This window comes from Mytilus galloprovincialis, chromosome 14, assembly GCF_965363235.1.
Source record: "Mytilus galloprovincialis chromosome 14, xbMytGall1.hap1.1, whole genome shotgun sequence".
In the NCBI taxonomy this organism is placed as follows: Eukaryota; Metazoa; Mollusca; class Bivalvia; order Mytilida; family Mytilidae; genus Mytilus; species Mytilus galloprovincialis.
Window position 1 is genome coordinate 17,147,367 of NC_134851.1, and position 18,228 is coordinate 17,165,594.

Here is an 18,228-nt window from a genome sequence, read left to right on the forward strand (position 1 = left end):
TAATCTAAATCGAATTAAGAGATCATCATTCCGTATATTGTTGTGTGTTTCATTGCCAAAACAACTCGTTACTGTTCCGATGTTTGTTACACTTTTATTATTGCACAGCTAGATATGAACTGGCCACCCGCTAATTTATACTTCGACACACACTAAGAGCGAAGCAACTGCAGGAGTCCAGTTTAAGCTAGATGAGTAGAATGTTACAACGAAATGTCCGAAGGGGTAGCGAAATGGGATTATATCTTCGGTGAAAATCCTAAATTCCTTACTGAAACCGCCATATTTAATTAAAATCTTGATTGAAATTGTCTCTTTAAAAATGTACTTGAATCGAAGTTATAGAATTAATTGGCAATAGAAAGACAAGAAAATGTTCCAATCTTGTACAATAACTCTCCTGAAGGCGTATCCATTCCTGCAGAAATCGAATAAATTAGGTAAAAAAAAAACGAATTTCATGTTATGACAATTCAATTTGCACTATTGTCTGTTCTACCTGAAGTGGTAGCTAGTAAAGGACATTACCTTTATTTATTTCTTTGGTGATTTGAAAGGTCAAACAATATAAGCTCTTTGATTTAAATTCAAATATCGAGCATAATCTGTAGATGTTCTATATTGTGAGACAGATATATGTAGATAATGATCTGCTTACCCTTCCGGAGCAAATGAGATGACCCCCCATATTTTGGTGTGGTTCGTGTTGCTCAGTCTTTAGTTTTCTTTGTTGTGTTTTGTGTACTATTGTTTGTTTGCCTGTTTTTTTTTTTCCTTCTTATTTTAACCATGTTGTTGCCTGTTTATTTTCGTATATCGAGTATGATTGTCCCTCTGGTATATTTCGCACCTTTTTGATATCCCATATCAGATAACCTTGTGTATAGACCTCTATATCCCATATCAGATACCTTAACCTTGTGTATAGACCTCTATATTCTCTATCCCATATCAAATACCTTAACCTTGTGTATAGACCTCTAGACTATATATTCTCTATCCGATCATGGCATGTTCGTATTATACTGGTGTTAATTGTGTTTTAAACGCTCTATATATTTCAATGTAAGAAAAATCCATTTATATTTTATTGCACTTTGGGAGTTGTGGTGGTAGTCTTTATATATGATATAGTTAAAAACGTTCGTGATCAATCAACATTAATTATTCTGTTTATTGTTGACTTAGTAATTAATTTAGTTCAAATAATCATTTCGTGATTACTAGAGATCATTGAAGTGGTCTTTGGAAAATCGCTCAGAGAAAAAAAAAGTGCTTTCATTGTCTGTTTCAAATGTATTGATGAAATATATTCAATATCAGTCGGATATTTGTAATTTAATATGCAATAACCATGAAATATTAATAATTATTGGATTTTATTGGATTTCATTTATTTCCAATATTATTAAAAATGTGAACTTTGAAGAATTGTTTTTATTGGATTTCATTTATATCCAATATTATTATAGTTGCGAACTTTGAAGAATCGTAGATTAAAAATCAAATTTTTACTATTCCAAATGGCAAACACTAAAACTGTGTCACCATCAACTAAACACACATTCAGGGACACAAAATAATTAATAATGAACGAGCTATACCTTTCAATCCATTGACGTGAAAACTCTACATAATTGAGAAAATTAAATAGTTTCCTATTCTGGATTGGATTTATGAACCAATTATGAACAAATTGTCAATCTATTATTCTGACAGAATCAACGATGTTTATACAGGACTGGTAATTCATAAATAATAAATATTACATAATTACTTACTAATAGCAATCCGGATTGGATCGTGTGGTACTATTATCTAAAGGTGTTTGTTAGTATCTAGTAGTGTTAACAGCATCACTTTGTCAATTATACCTACTAGAGATTCATTTCATGGTGTTTTAAGTAATGAGAGATTTTTACACGTGTTTGTACCCGGCCGCGTTGTATCTTACCATTATAATATTTCTTTGGAACATTGGATCTTCGTGTACTATTATCTAAAGGTGATTGTTAGTATTTATAGTAGTGTTAACAGCTTCACGTTGTCGATTATATACGTATTAATCATTCATTGCATGGTGTTTTAGGAAATGCGATATTTTTACTCGTGTTTGTACCCGAGTTGTAACTTACCATTATAATTTTTCTTGGGTTTATTGGTGTCTAAAATGGTTTACTAGTGCATACAGTGATCCGAAAAAGAATAAAACATTAGAGAATATGTATTGAATGATAAAGCTAGTTAATGCTTTTGTATGGTTGATTACATTGGAACGTTCAAATTGGATTTTCATTCGACACGTCTCTGCTTAGTTTATGCGATATAGAAAAGACTATATGTATGTTAGGTTAAGTGGACAAACTTGTTTGCTTGGAATAAATATATCGGACTTTTAAAAGAGCAAGTTCAAAGAGGTCATAAGTGCTTAGAATTGACTTAATGTGTCTGTTAATTCCCAGTATTCATTCAAATATATACTGCAAATATTTTAGTGTGAGTGGATTTTGATGGATAGATATCTAAGCAAAAAATACTAATACTATAGCATTACAATTCATTGATAAAAACAGAGAACATGAATTCAGCTTCAACGTCTGTGACAGTCAAGAGTTCTTCCGAAAGGAAATTCAGCTCCAAACCCAAACCTGGACAGGCTGTTGATTTAGAGGTAAGTGTAACATGTAAACCTATAATAAACCTATCTGAGGGTAGTAATGGGGGTACCTTCATGACGAAAAACGGTAAAAATTCTGGCCAAATAACGTTAACGGTAATTTTTGGTGCATGACAATAAAATGTACATTTTATTTTAGACGTTAAAAAACAAATTGACTGATTTTGACGAATCACGTTAATTTTTTCCCGAAAATGACGATAACGATAATTATTTGACACATTTGACGAATCACGATACGGCTATTTTGACGATTCACGGTAAAATTTTAACCAATTTAACGCTAATGGTAGCTGAAAATGACCGTTTGAGCCTGACGGTAAAGGCATTACTACCCTCCTATCTACCTTTTATTATATAGCTGACTTTGTGGTATGGGATTTGCTCACTGTTAAAGGTCGTGCGGTGACCTTTAGTTGTTAATTTCTGTGTCGTTTGGTTTATTGTGAAGAGTTTTGTCATTAGCTATCATACCATATTATAATATCATTTTATATATACTACGTTATGGTTGAAAACAACTATTTTTTTCAATAGTTTACTAACTGGGAAGCTGGGAAGGCTAGATTGCTTTTAGATTTGTAATAGCATTATCTGCTGTTTTTTTTTTTTATATATACAATCAGAATCATTACTTATGTCTGCATATGATAAGAATGTAACCCATTAAAACTTTGTCACTTCAACAACTATTGTTCATTAGGTAACACTCTAATTCGATTTTTTCTCGTATATGTATGACAATATAAAAAAATAACAATACGAAAATTATAATTAGTTGTCCATAAGTGAAAAGACGCCTGACCGATATATTATAGTAGTCGATATTCAGGGATCCATCACAAAACACTTGGTATGGAGAATAGATCCATACCAAGTGTTTTGTGATGGATCCCTGAATATCGACTACTATAATATATCGGTCAGGCGTCTTTTCACTTATGGACAACTAATTATTTGGGGAACAAACTCTATTTTTTCTCGTTTCTAAATATATCAATTATTATTCACTAGGTAACTTAGCCAATAAATGTCCTTGTACCTCCAAAACTAATAATTTCAGTTTGAAAAGACTGTATGAAGTTTGCAATGGGTTGTGTTATACATTGCTGTCTAACTTAAGTATCCATCCCATCCCATTACTCTCCATTCTTCAATTTCGTTAGACTGATACCCTTAATTAATTTTATCAAACTCAGTGAAACTGTACGAAATGAATACAAGCTGTTGATTCCATTTGAATTATTAAGTGTATCAATTCATAGTTTCAAAATAAGGACCAGAAGAAAAGGCGAATTATGTTATACAAATTTTAAACAAGGAAGGTTTTAACAGAGGCCAACATAAAATTATGACAACAGGTTTCAAAATGTTGTTGTCTGTCATTTCCCAATAATAGGCGGATCGGGGGGGGGGGGGGGTCCTGGTAGCCCGCTCCCCCTTATTTGGGGAAAAATTTGGTTGATTATATAGGGAATCCCTGAGGCATGACTGGAGCGGGTCCCCTCTTAGGTCAGTCAGCGAATCCCCCTTATGATAGTTCTGGATCCGCCACTGCCAATTACCATTATTTCATATACTAAATCTGTACAAAATTAATACAAGCTGTCAACATGAAAACAATTTTATTTATGATAATTTTACTAGTTGCATGTTAAGAAGACCAATTAGGTAAGACACGTGTTGCTTGATTGTATTTTTTTTCATCACAATGGTATATGTTACATAATTATGCTTTTATTAATAAATGGTTAATAATATAAGCATGCATGCATGCAGATCAGATTTACTGATGCCATAAAGATAGATTTAATGATGTGTTAATGATCGCATCTTTCCACCAGTAATCTGTTTTGGCGATGTCAATCGGGCAACCTCGGCTGACTCCGGTTCTCTCAATCGGTGGAGGTACGGAATCGGCCGAGTTGTGACGAATGCTGTAGATGCAACATGTTACACAGATAAAAATCTGTTTGAAACCATTGCAAAATCCATTGTTTTACATAACCATGATAACAATAAGAACGGCAGACAAAATTCTGATTTACACGATAGCAAAAACAATTGATTTGATTTTCAATCTAAAATAAAGATCTCATCGGATCTGCCGTAAAAGTATCAGGTTATACAGTGTGTTTATTACCATAAACAAAAATATTGAATACTTTGTGTATATCCATGTCGAGAAGAATTTTAGAAACGTATCAGTTCACATAATTTAATTCATTTAACATATATAGGAACCAGATGTAACACTAGGCTGCTACTGCTACTGCTTTGTGAAATAAGGGGTAATTTAAAATTGAGTTTTACAGCATGTTCCTAAATAATGTTGCTTGGACGTGTCATGCTGTCTCCCGCTTATATACGTGTTATGCTGACCACAGCGGTTAAGATAAATACATGTGAAATATACGGAAGTCAATCTGGGGGAAATAGGAATGACTTGAGGAAAAATTTAGCTACTTGCTGTTGAATATCTTAGTTTCTAAATGGAGGTAGTATTTATATATGTAAATCTTGTTTAAGTTTACACATCCTTCTGGGGTGTCCGATTTCATACCTGATTATTGTAGTGTTACTGTTCAATCTTAGATTCAAAATATGGAGTTTGTGGGTTGTGGGTTGTTTTTGTCTGCTTAGTTTTTTGGGGAGGAACATGATTGAGGTGTGACTTTTTTTCTCTTTGTTGAATGCCGTACAGTGACTTATTGTTGTAAAAATCTATGTCATTTGGTCTCTGATCGTGGGATGTCTCTTTGGCAATCATACCACATCTTCTCTTTTTTTTTATATACGAAAACCATATAAGAAAAAAAATGTTATCTACCAGTGTAGGTATACCATATATGATAATTGTTTGGACAGACAACCATTTAGAATTATCCCCAAGAGTCTGTCGATTTCGAAATAGGTATCTAACAAGTACATGTACATTAATTTTGAATATATAAAATTAATGATATGATACATTCATAGTTCAAATCAATTCTATATGTTTCTTCATTTCTATTTTGTACAAATACAGGTTGAATCAATTCCATTTATTAACTCGTTGCTACAACTGGTTTTATTTTATTTTCCTTATCTTGTAAAGATCTCATAAATGTTTAATTCTAATGTCCTTGTGCGTTAAACGCCAAAAAAAAAAATAATATTTTATAATTGAAAATTGAACGAAAATACGATGTTATATACACAGGTAAATGGGGGAAAATTTCTGAGACAAGTGCCCGTGGTTATATAGATTTAAGAAGATATGGTATGAGTTCCAATGAGACAACTCTCTATCCACGTCACAATTTGTAAAAGAAACCCCATTATAGGCCAAAGTACGGTCTTCAACACGGAGCTTTGGCTCACACCGAATAGTAAGCTATGAAGGGCCCAAAAATGACTAGTATAAAACCATTCAAAAGGGGAAAACCAACGGGATAATCTATATATAAGAAACGCGAAACGAGAAACACTTATGAACCACATCAACAAAAAACAACTGAACCTCAGGTTCCTTAGGAAAAAAGCAAACACCTGCAGCATTTAATAGGTATCAACCTTGACCCTTACCCGAAACAATAGTTTAACATCACAACATAGAAAGACACACTATAAAATATCAATATCTCATTTTATACATGGATTAGAAAATTTACTTTATAAATTCTCAAGGTTTTCCGTACCATATGAATAATACAAAACCGTTCGCCTTATTTTTAGGATCTTAAACATTTGGAATATAATAACATTTTCTAAAGCATACAACAACACGTCGTTTAAACAAAATTTAGACCAATTACGGGACGTTAAATAATACATATTCCGGTATATGAATAATCAAATAACCATATTCCTCAAATTCTGAAACAGGAAATTTTATGGATAAAGTATTGTCCACTGACACGAAGCGATCTTGAGTTGCATTGGCTTCGCGGTTAGAACAAAAATAAAGATGGCCTTTGTTAGTCTTGTATTATTTTAACTTTTAGTTTCTTGTGTACAATTTGAAGTTTAGTATGGTGTTCATTATCACTGAACCAGTATATATTTGTTAAGGGGCCAGCTAAAAAGACGCCTCCGGGTGCGAGAATTTCTCGTTACATTGAAGACCTGTTGGTGACCTTCTGCTGTTGTCTGCTCTATGGTCGGGTTGTTGTCTCTTTGTCACATTCCCCATTTCCATTCTCAATTTTATGATAACTTGGCCTCCAAACCAAACTAGATCTGATCCTAACACCAATAAATGGTTCGTGATCATTGTTATCAAGGGAAAGTTTATTTAGTGTAAAAATGGAAAAATTCAATCAACCAAATTAAGATAGTGTTTTTCTAAAAAGCAGCAACATGCGTGCACGGACTACTTTTACTTAAGCACAATCTACCAATTAAACCTGAATTATTTATGTTTCATATAAGCTTGCAAATGTCTTTAAACTTTTATATATAATACTGTGTGTTACCTTCTACCTCAGTAATTGAAACTACATATACATGTGAAAAAAAGATATCGTCCTCAAGATACATGAGATATTTGCCACTGGAGACTAAGCTACAAACAATCTACCGACAAATTAATCATATATGTTGCCTTTTTTCGATCGCTTTACAAATGGAAAAACTGTAAAAGTTCTGGTATGGTCTGCATTCTTTTACAGTAATGATAAATAATTTATTGAATGTTAAGTACATTTTAATGAATACATAGGACATAACAATTTCTTATAAAAAAAAGGATAAAAGACACTCCAGGGTTGCATAAAATTGTATATTGAATAGCGATCATCACAGTTGCATATATATATATATATTATATAAAATAAGATTTAGACGGGTCTTTTACACATTAAGACAGTTTTTGAATTATAGATATCTTAATAGTGTTCAGAAAGGGAATACTACAACAGCAAAAGTATTACATTAGCATAACAAAGAGACAGTGATTAAGAATGGTTATACCGGATAATCTTCCGGGAGGTTATTGTTTTTGTTCGAGAGTATCGTCTGGTAATTGGTTGTGTTTTGTTAGAGAGTATCTTCAGGGAGGTTTCTGTGTTTTGTTAGACAGTGTGAAACGTTTTATTCTGCTGAAGATATTAGTTCTGCATCTTTTGTTTTATCTGTAAACGTTTCAAATGCATGTTTGCATCCATTCAGACGGTAACATTGATTTCCATTCGTCTCAACTCGGCCGATTCCGTACTCTTTTCTAATGATAGAAGGAGAGTAGCGGATTCTACCGAGGATTGCCGAATGATTGATTTCAAATCTGATATTACAGTTTTCTATAAAAAAAAAAGTGTCTTGACTTTATTATTTCTGGGAGACTCAAATAATGCCCCCGCAGATGCAAAATATCATTTACAAATAATTTCAACTATCTCCCAAAAAGAGCAAATATTGATAAAAACAAAATCCTGACAAAAGAGGGACGAAAGATACCAGAGGGGCAGTCAAACTCATAAATCGAAAAGAAACTGACAACGCCATGGCTAAAAAGTAAAAGACAAACAAACAAACAATAGTACACATGACACAGCATAGAAAACTAAAGAATAAGCAACATACACACCTTCAATATATGTACAAACATAAACCCCATCTTATATCTATACACAGTCAGCAAAGTGAAAAAACTTCCTAGCATTCAAACTGTAAGAGAAGTTACAGTTATCTAGAATAACTATCTACCCATAATGGGATGGCGGACGGACATGAGTAAAACAATATGCCCATCAACTTTCAGCTGCGGGGCATAAAATACTACGTTTTGAAATAGCCGTAACATGTACAAAATAAGATGTTAGAATAAAATCTCGTATTGTTTACATGACAGACGATATCAATGCGAGATTACTGCTCTTTGTTTTTCTAAGCACACCAATTAAATTAAACTGTCTGAAATCAATGGAACGTTTAATCGGGTATCGTCAGTGAGCAGGCGATCAAAGAACTTATTGATGTTTCTGTTGACACACTTCTAATCACTTGGCTCTCAAGTTTCTGTTATTGTATTTGGAAATTCAATAAAATATTTAGGAGATTCTCTTTTACCTGATATCACCAATAACACAGTGATAGATATGCCGTTTTAAAGACATACAATCTAGAAATAGAAATATTACTCTAGCATGCTTATTATTTATTTATGTAAAATTTCAGTAAACCGTGGAAAGTTCATCAATAATCCAAGAATTTTAGTATCGACCAATATCAAATCTAGAATCTGTATTTGTATATGAAATTTAAAGGTCATGAGAGTAAATGGAACAATTTAATATTGTGTGTTTTGTTTTATATAATATACACTGTGGTTAGTCGTCAAACTTGATTCGTTTTTTTGTTTTTTTGTTTTTTTTTTGCCAAGACATAGCCAGTTCCTTTTTTACTAATGGGTTTGAATATCCATTTGGTATAATATGTCGCCTCTCTTTTGTAAAATGTAATGATTAAAGTCATTAGAAACAACTGAGTGGTGAAAAATAATGTTTATCAAATTCTTGAACCAATGCATGTATATATAATAAACTTAGTCTTTTGTGCAGGATTTTATCATTTTTTACGCAAATATATCGTATGATAGTCAATTTTTTTTCTCTCTGTCTGTTATGATTTAACAAATATGGCTGCTCATTTAATGCCGTGTTCTGAAGCCGAAAATTACCGATTGTCACCTTATAGTAAACAAATAACAAAAAGCATGGACATTGAGCACTTGTTTAACATGTACAATCAGATAATTGTTTATTTTAATGACGGATCCATGCGTATTGCGATCACTGGATTTTTACGAGGAGGGCCACCTCAGGTCACTATGCATACGGAAAATATGTGGGCGAATTGATTCCTGGAAGCAAGCAATTATAAATAAGTAAATTTCTTTAAATGTGGACAAATTAAAGAATTTTTCTTAAAACGTACATAAGTTGTATAATGAAAACTATCCATTTAGTTATAAAAAAAAAAAAAACATATGCATATTTTTTTTTTACTTTGAGGTTTCATACATGTATGACTTTAACATTTTCTATGTTGATATTTACTGGAAAGGCTACATAAGTACACACAAATCCCCCAAATATAGTTCCATCTCAGCCTCCAGTTCTTCTACTTCAATTCAAGTACTACCTGTTATTAAATGCGCAGTAAAGCGAATAAATTTAACGAAGCTTCAGAATGTAAATGCTCTTAAGTTTTGTATATATATATATAACGTGTGTTCGTGTTGTCTATGGCTTTAGATGTTACGTACTTTATATATTATTCAGGCATCGTTACATTTTCTATTACAGCAAACAGCTTTATATAAGTCGCAAATTCGGTTGACAGTTAACACTTTTCGACTGTCAACGCTTCACTTGCACACAGCTTGTTAGACAGTGAGATCATCTATTAATCAAATCGCCATTCGAATTTTCTGATTGCAAGTTTATTTGCTGCAATTCATATATAGCCTTCTTCGTTAATAGAAAAGTGTAACGAAGCTTGAACTATATATATTGTACATCTATATAATTATACCGTTCAGGCTTCGTTACACTTTTATATTTATGTCATCTATGTCTATATATTGTACATCTATATATATAGACAAAGACGACATAACTATTCATGAACGGATAACAATACTATAGTGTACAATAAAATTGAGAATGGAAATGGGGAATGTGCCAAAGAGACAACAACCCGACCATAGAAAAAAACAACAGCAGAAGGTCACCAACAGGTCTTCAATGTAGCGAGAAATTCCCGCACCCGGAGGCGTCCTTCAGCTGGCCCCTAAACAAATATATACTAGTTCAGTGATAATGAACGCCATACTAATTTCCAAATTGTACACAAGAAACTAAAATTAAAATAATACAAGACTAACAAAGGCCAGAGGCTCCTGACTTGGGAACTTTGAAATTTTCGAAATAGTTAGGATTTTCTTCTCCAGGAGTAGATTATTGTAGCTGTATTTGGCATACATGTAACCTTCCGGAATTTTAGGTCTTCAACGCTTTTCAACTTCATATTTTATTTCGCCTGGTTTACTTTTTTTGTTCGAGCGTCACTGATGAATGCTGGTACCTTTTGTGGATTTATATACATACATTTTTGTACCAGTACCAGTATGTTCTGTTATCAAATTAACAAAACAACAAAACAACAGGCTATAAAAAAAAGAAGAAATAGGTTAATAAGATGTAAATCAATGCATTCTTAATTTTAGTTGACATTATTTATTCCCATGGTATCTATTTATTTAATAAACAGAGACAACTGTTTTGTGGAAACTACGTATTATTATATTTCTTATCTTTCCGAACACCTGATCTCATACCCTCAAGGGATATCCACGTGCACTTATATTATAATCGTATTTATATACATGTAGAAAACAATATACGATTTACAAAATGCAAATTATATATGGATTATTGTATAAATTTTTATATATCATCTACGTTACCATCCAGAGACTCTTAAAATTATATCGGCTGAATCAGGCCTTCAGATATTGAAATCATAATTGTGGGTTTTTTTCACAGTCAAGCAAAACTTGATATAATTGAAAAAGAAACCAAGTGTGAAAGGCCTTTTTATTACTTTTTCTAGTAATTTCACACATAAATTATAGGCATATACCATATACGAACGTCCATTGAGGTACCAAAAGTACTTCAAAATAGTAGTGAAGGCGAAATAAAGCTATGGATCATCTCTTTCTATATGAAAGATGCAGCGTGTTTTTTTTTACCATTGAACATTTTCATCCGATTGGATGATTTTCCAAATGGAATGTTATTGTGTTATTTTCTTCTGTTTTGATTGTATAAGGCCTTATCTTAATAAGAAATCCAATTGTTGACTAGGAATAAAAACATGGTCATCATTGCACTTCGTAGAGTCAGACGTATTATAATAAACAATATGCTTATTTGTCAAGTCGGACGTTTATTCAGATGTCTCTGCTAGGACAGTATCTTTCATTAGTTCTGCAATAACATTTTAGAGAATGTAGGTTTTCTGCTTCAAGGCACAATTTCTGTCTCGTTTCTGTCTCGTTTCCTGACTAAGCATGAAATATTTGTTACTAGACGTTAAGAAAACGGCTATCAATCCATCAGTTGATCTTTATCTGCGCATGCAGTTGATTGAAGGGAATTCCCTTTTTTTTTGACATTATTACCTATTTTGTCTATTTGGTTTGCTTACGCATCGTTGTCAATATAATGGAATTTGGTGTAACTTTTATATAAGTGGGAGGTTTAGCTAGCTATAAAACCAGGTTCAATCCTCTATTTTCTACATAATTCTGTGAAAATTGCTTTCTGTTCGTGCTTTCTTTTGGACAGTGTATTGTCTGTCCGCATGTTTATTTTAAAAAAAATTAAAATATCAAAATAAATCAATTGACTGGGTTTTTTTTCGTTGATTTTGTATATTATCTATCTTGAATGTTATCAAAAGAGCCAATATGAATTTTTTTGGTATTTGTTATAGATTTAGTAACGAATCATTACTGAATACTTGATTTTTTTTTCTATCTAAGCTAAATTATTAACTATCAACACTGGACACTTTTAATTTGCAAAACACTCATTTGCAAATCCGCCGCCGCCTCAAACAAGAGCTACAATATCATGTATATAACCAAAATGTGCAGAATTACATGGGATTCAATAATTTCATTGGTTTTCTACAGTTACTTTCATATTTATTTTGCAATTTGAATTATAAAAACATGGGATTTTCAATATCCCATGGGACAGGGCAAAATCCCATGGGATTTACCATTATCCCATGGGATTTTGGTTAAATCCCATGGGATTTTTTTTTGTCCCATGGGATTATTGTAGTCTCATGGGATATTTGTTGTCCCATGGGACAAAAAAAATCCCATGGGATTTTTATTATCCCATGGGATTTTTAATATCCCATGGGACAAATTAAAATCCTATGGGATTCTAATTGTAAATATATAGATATAAATAAACAGTAATGTGTATGTTACAATGTTTTCTATTTGGTAGTAAATTATTATAAGATGAATCTTTTTAATTGAATATCTTTTTTTCTTGGGAAATGTTAATTTAGCATATTGTTCTTTAACTGTTCAAAACTAAACTTTTAAACAACAAAGCAGATAATGTAAGTATCAATATATGTTTATTCATGAATTATAGAATACTTTCTTGAAACACAATTATTTGTGATTTGAAATCAATAAAAACTCTATTGTTAGGCTTAACATACTAGTAGCTATTTAAGTAAATCTATTTTTTTCACAATATCCCTCAACACAAAACATTAATAGTTTCTTATCATCCAGCATTGTTTGATGGTATAGTCCACTTTTTGGACATTCAGCACAGAACTTTGACATTATTGTGGTTTCAATATTTTTTTGAATTTAAAAGAACTTCAAATCATTGACTGAGTGATGAAAATAATAACTGATCCAACTTTTGTCTTTGAATTTATTCTGGTCTTGTTTCTATGTTTTCTCCATTTATTCTAGGTGGTGAATTTCAATCCTTCTGAAAAAGAACCAATAAAATCTAAAGTAATGGATTATACAAAATTGTTTTCATACATGTAGCAATAATATGATTTTCAATAAAAATAGCTATGCGATATGGATTTTACTGATTGTTAAAGGTTGTCCAGTGTCATCAGTTGCTAACGGCCTACATCCTTTGGTCTCTGATGGAGGGTTGTCAAATTAGCAATATACCACATCTTCCTATTCTAATACCATATAACAATCAATTAATTTATTCTTCTTTATAACATTTGGGTATTTTCCCAAGTTATATACATAATATATATATATACTGTAAATTCGTAATTAATGCGAGTTTTTTTTTTATTGCGAAAAATGCAACGGAGTTGTAAACGCAATAATTTAAACTCGCATTATGAAATATTTTATATGGATTAAACAGGATTTTTCTCAAAATCGTAAAATTTAAAATTGCATTTAAGTCTAAAATGACAGAATCGCAATAATAAATGCACACAATAATTTATGAATTTACAGTATAAAGATCAATGTTAAAACTTTAGACAACTATAATAACATTCCATTATTCACAAGAATTTGCAATATATTATACAAAATGCAGACAACAGAAACAATATTTCTTTAAGCTTTTGAAGTTCAGACAGATTTCAATTTGTGTTTTATTTCAATGAAAAAATACCTTGAACATATTGGAAATTATAACATTGATACAAAAAAAATATGTATGTTTTATCCTTATTTTTTGTGTTGTTGGCTTGCTGTCTCATTTTAATATACATTTAAACATACATCAATAATCTTCTTCTTTATTAAAAGTAAAAATGGGATATTTTTGATTTTGATATCCCAAAACATTATAGTTCTATCAAACACCAATGTGTTTGATATTAATTTTAAGACATGTATAAATGTTCCAGACCATATCAGTAATTCGGATGTTACTTTTACGGTCCAGAACTTACAGTCCCACCATATGTGTACAGTCAGACCATTTAAGTATATTTGTACTGTCTGGTACCAGCTCGACCAAACCTGTGTTTTTATTTTAACTGCAATTAAACTTTTTGTATTAATCTATTAAAGATTTCAGTTATGTTGATCTGTACTGTACATTTGTTTGTAATAAACTTGATCAACTTCTTAAAATTGGGCAAGCGTACAGTCTAAATACTTGTTTGTTCTGGAACATAAACATGATTAACAAGCATTTGGCAGGATGTCATGCTAAAATCCCATTAATATTAGTACTAAATTTTGAGTATATACATGTAAATCCACAAGTTACTTACTGAAATTCATGGTGAACACTCACCAAAAACTTACAATTTAGAGGAAAGACTGGAAAGATGAATGCACTAACACTATCAAAACAGAGCATAAAACTTACCGAAAAACAAGATGTTTTACATTTATCCAGGAGCAGGATAATTGAAAAGTTGTTTTTTTCTTTCTCTGCTGTCCATCATATAACCTTTGATTTCATTCATGCAAAATATGAAAATCTGCAAAGGTAAGACCTAGAACCTCAACTTATCCACATTTTGAATTTTGAACTGCATACTTGTCCTTTTCATCTTGCTGACAACCTAAACATAAAAAAATGATAAAAACATAATTCTAGATTGACTTTGTGTTTTTATTTTTGTTGGTACATGTACAAACAATTTTCCCAACTTTAAAACGAAAACATCATCACCAAAGAGGAGGTCATACTAACCTCCGAAATATTTAAACAAACCGAAATTATTACTTGATTAAGATCTTGTCGTAAATTAATGGCATAGATACTCTTATTTTTGAAAACTTGATGTCTATTGCATACTTATATTCCTTTGTACGAGAGTATGCATATTAAGATGGACTCCATGGACTTTAATGTTAGCATGATTAATTTTACAGTCACTGACAGTCATGACAGTTTTTCAGCTCTATGTGTACATTTTGAGAGAATCTTGCAATACTGTATATTCTGATATTCAGAACTTATTGTGAGGTTTTTATTAATACAACTGAAAGCTGTATCTCGTTTTCATTTCTGATACATATTTATGAGCTGAAGACCAGTGCCGAATTTTTCTCACTGCATTGAAGACCCATAGGTGACCTTCGGCCGTTGTCTGCTCTTTGATTGGGTTGTTGTCTCTTTGTCAAATTCCCAGTTTCCACTTCCCATTTTATATCATGTATGCTGATTTTTCTAAAATTACAATATTCAATCATGCAATTTTGTCCATTATTGAAAATACGATAAGCAAAAATAAATGCACAAAAAATTTAACATTGTTATATATGTAAAAGACTTTTTTTTAAATTCAAAACAGTTGCCTACACTGTTAATTTCCTTGTTTGATTTCATATTTTTAAAGCCTTTATAGCTAGCTAGATGGTATGCCGGGCGGATCCAGCCATTTTAAAAAGGGGGGTTCCCAACCCAAGACAAAGGGGATGATCCTATATTCATTTGATTTGTTTTATTGTCTCATACAACATGTACAAGAATATATATGGTTTGACGGTGGGGATCAGGGATCCTGAAATTTTTTCACCTAACCACTGGATGACAGGGGATCTCAACCATTTAAAAGTTTCTCAAACATGTGGGGGTGGGGGTGAACTCCATGGACTCTCCCTATATTTCCTTTTATTTGTTTTATTGTTCTATACAAGAATATATAAATATGGTTTAGGGGTGGGGATCTTGACCGTTTACAAGTTTTCAAACTAGAGGGGGTGGGACTTCACTTTTATTTTATTTCATTATTAATTTTATTGTCCCCGACAAGAATATATATGGTTTAGGGGTGGGGATCTGGATCGTTCACAAGATAATAGCACATTCTCAAATTGAACAGAGTGGTGAAACCCCCAAAGACCTCCTTTTAATTTCATTTGATTTGTTTTATCGTCCCATTCAAGAATATATATGGTTTAGGGATGGGGATCTGGACCGTTTACAAGATAATAGCATATTCTCAAATTGAAAGGGGTGGGGATTACCTCCCATGGACTCACCCTCCCTTCTTTCTTCCCCCCCCCCCCCGAAATACCTTTTAATAAGCCCCAATGCACAGATAGTTCACAGTATTTTCCCTTGATTTACACTAAAGAATATACACTATACAGGTGTAATTTTTTTTTAAAAAGATAATACAACTGAAGACCACCCTGACCACAGTGGTGGATCCAGAATTTTTCATAAGTGGGGCCCACCGACTGCCTAAGAGGGGCCTGCTCCTGCCATGACTCAGTGATTCCATATATAATCAACCAATTCTTTTCCCAAACAGGGGGCCCTGAACTCCTGATCCCCCTTTTTTTTCCTCATTTCAATCACCCTGATATAAATTTAGTTTTATCACTTACAATAGGAATGGTTTGAATTCCCCAATAATTCTTATATACCATTAATATCAACATATTTCATTTTTGATAAATGAAAGACAAAAGTTTTCTATGGGTAGAAATGGATAGTGGGAAGCTTTCAGATTCACACCATGCCGGTGGCTGTGTTCAAAGTGCTGGGTTTTTATTACCCTCGTTGTTTGCGGACTAACTATTTAGGCCAGTGGTGGATAATAGTGTGCGTGCATTAATCTTCTATACCTTCTTAATCAATATATTCAAATACTGACGGCAAGTGTGTGTTGTAATGATGTATCAATGTCTTTTTGAAAATCACCGTGCTATTTACATGTGGGATCGAGAATGCAGGGGAAGGAAACTTGTCAATTATGTTTATTTCTAAGCCAAAATAAAATGAGCCGCCGTAAAATTAACCTTGGTAGGTAATAACAGTGCATGTAAGGCTCGTCTCGGAGGGGTGTCTTTTTTTCTGTCTTCTTTTTTTAGTTATATTTTTAATAACTTACACTTTTTTCCATTATTCTCTTTCTTTCACTTTTCTTTATTCCTTTTTTTTTCTTTGTCCTTTGTTCTCTATTCTGTTAATTCACATCCATACCCTCTTATGTGTATGTGGACTTACTGTAGTTTATTTTTTAGTTCTGGCAGAGATATTAGATACAATATATATGTCTCTGGTTCTGGTATTATACGATAAGTCAATTTCTTTTTCATGCAGTGTCATGAAATATAATGGTTTTATGCATATCAGCCAAGATTGCAGTGGCGGATTCAGAGGGGGGCGTAGAGGGCGTACGCCCCCCCTTTGCTCGGACATTTTTTTTTTTTTTTTGGTAAAATGATTAATCAGACTTTGCCATTTCCTTTGTACCTTAATTAGTACTCTAGTATTTAATTTTTATGCGACAATTCTTTAGTTAGAAAGATATATTTTGCTGAAATTTACTGATTATCAAAGTCATGTGATTCCCTACGGTGGAGTCGACCAGTGCGTCTCTCTGTCAAATTACAGTAACACAATGCTCAGGCTGAGTGAGGATGACAATCATGACACCTTCATAGCAACGAAGTATTGACTTCTATTTCACTATACTACCAAACAGAAAGTAATACTCTATAGACTCTCACTCCACAGCAAAAGAGTCATCTAACTACGAAAAGCCCCAAACGCCCCAGCCTATTTTAAAATAACATAGCTGAATAATGATCCCTGGGGCAGTCGTTTTAAGCTCTAGATAGTCGTAATTAAGTACGAACCAATGGATTTAAGGAGACAGTCTTAGATATTTGAGAGAAAACAAATGACTCTGATTTTTGCCGTAATGTCTAACCGGAATGTCTGTTTCGCCGAACTGATATATGGAATACTTTTTTTCAAGACCAGACTGCAACCTGCCTGCTGGGTGTGACCTTTATGAAAAATGTTGGCCGTACCTGGATTGAAAACAAAAATCTTGTCCACCTTTTTGCTATTAGAAATGAATATTTCCAACAGAATTGTATGGCATTAAATGAACATGATGAATAAAACGGGCATATTTTTTTGTGGCAGGGGTTTTAATGTCTGACCCGAATGTTCTTATATGATAGACAAAAAATAGGGAGAATACAGCATCGAAAATGTCCAACCCTAAACACCTTTACAGCAACTACAAAATATGCCCCACGCCATGAACGGTTT

At 32.5% G+C, this 18,228-nt stretch overlaps 1 protein-coding gene and 1 long non-coding RNA gene across 5 annotated transcripts in view; one reads left to right on the plus strand and one right to left on the minus strand.

Annotated features, from left to right (window-relative positions):
- The window catches only part of LOC143058804 (dipeptidyl peptidase 4-like), a 219,021-nt gene that overhangs the window by 59,462 nt on the left and 141,331 nt on the right, over positions 1-18,228 (plus strand). The window contains exon 1 of one of the 4 annotated variants that reach the window (XM_076232256.1): positions 2,163-2,671. The exons of 2 other annotated variants lie outside the window; for them this stretch is intronic. In XM_076232256.1, coding sequence (XP_076088371.1) covers positions 2,579-2,671 — 93 coding nt within the window. In that variant the 5' untranslated portion in view covers positions 2,163-2,578. Of the gene's footprint in view, positions 1-2,162; positions 2,672-18,228 lie in introns of those variants that run through there. One more of the 4 variants, XM_076232258.1, reaches the window with a different exon arrangement.
- On the minus strand, positions 12,656-16,956 carry LOC143059730 (uncharacterized). The gene is made up of 3 exons (XR_012973581.1): positions 16,788-16,956; positions 14,572-14,770; positions 12,656-13,197 (listed from the first exon to the last, which is right to left on the minus strand). It is a non-coding gene; the product is annotated as an uncharacterized LOC143059730 (long non-coding RNA).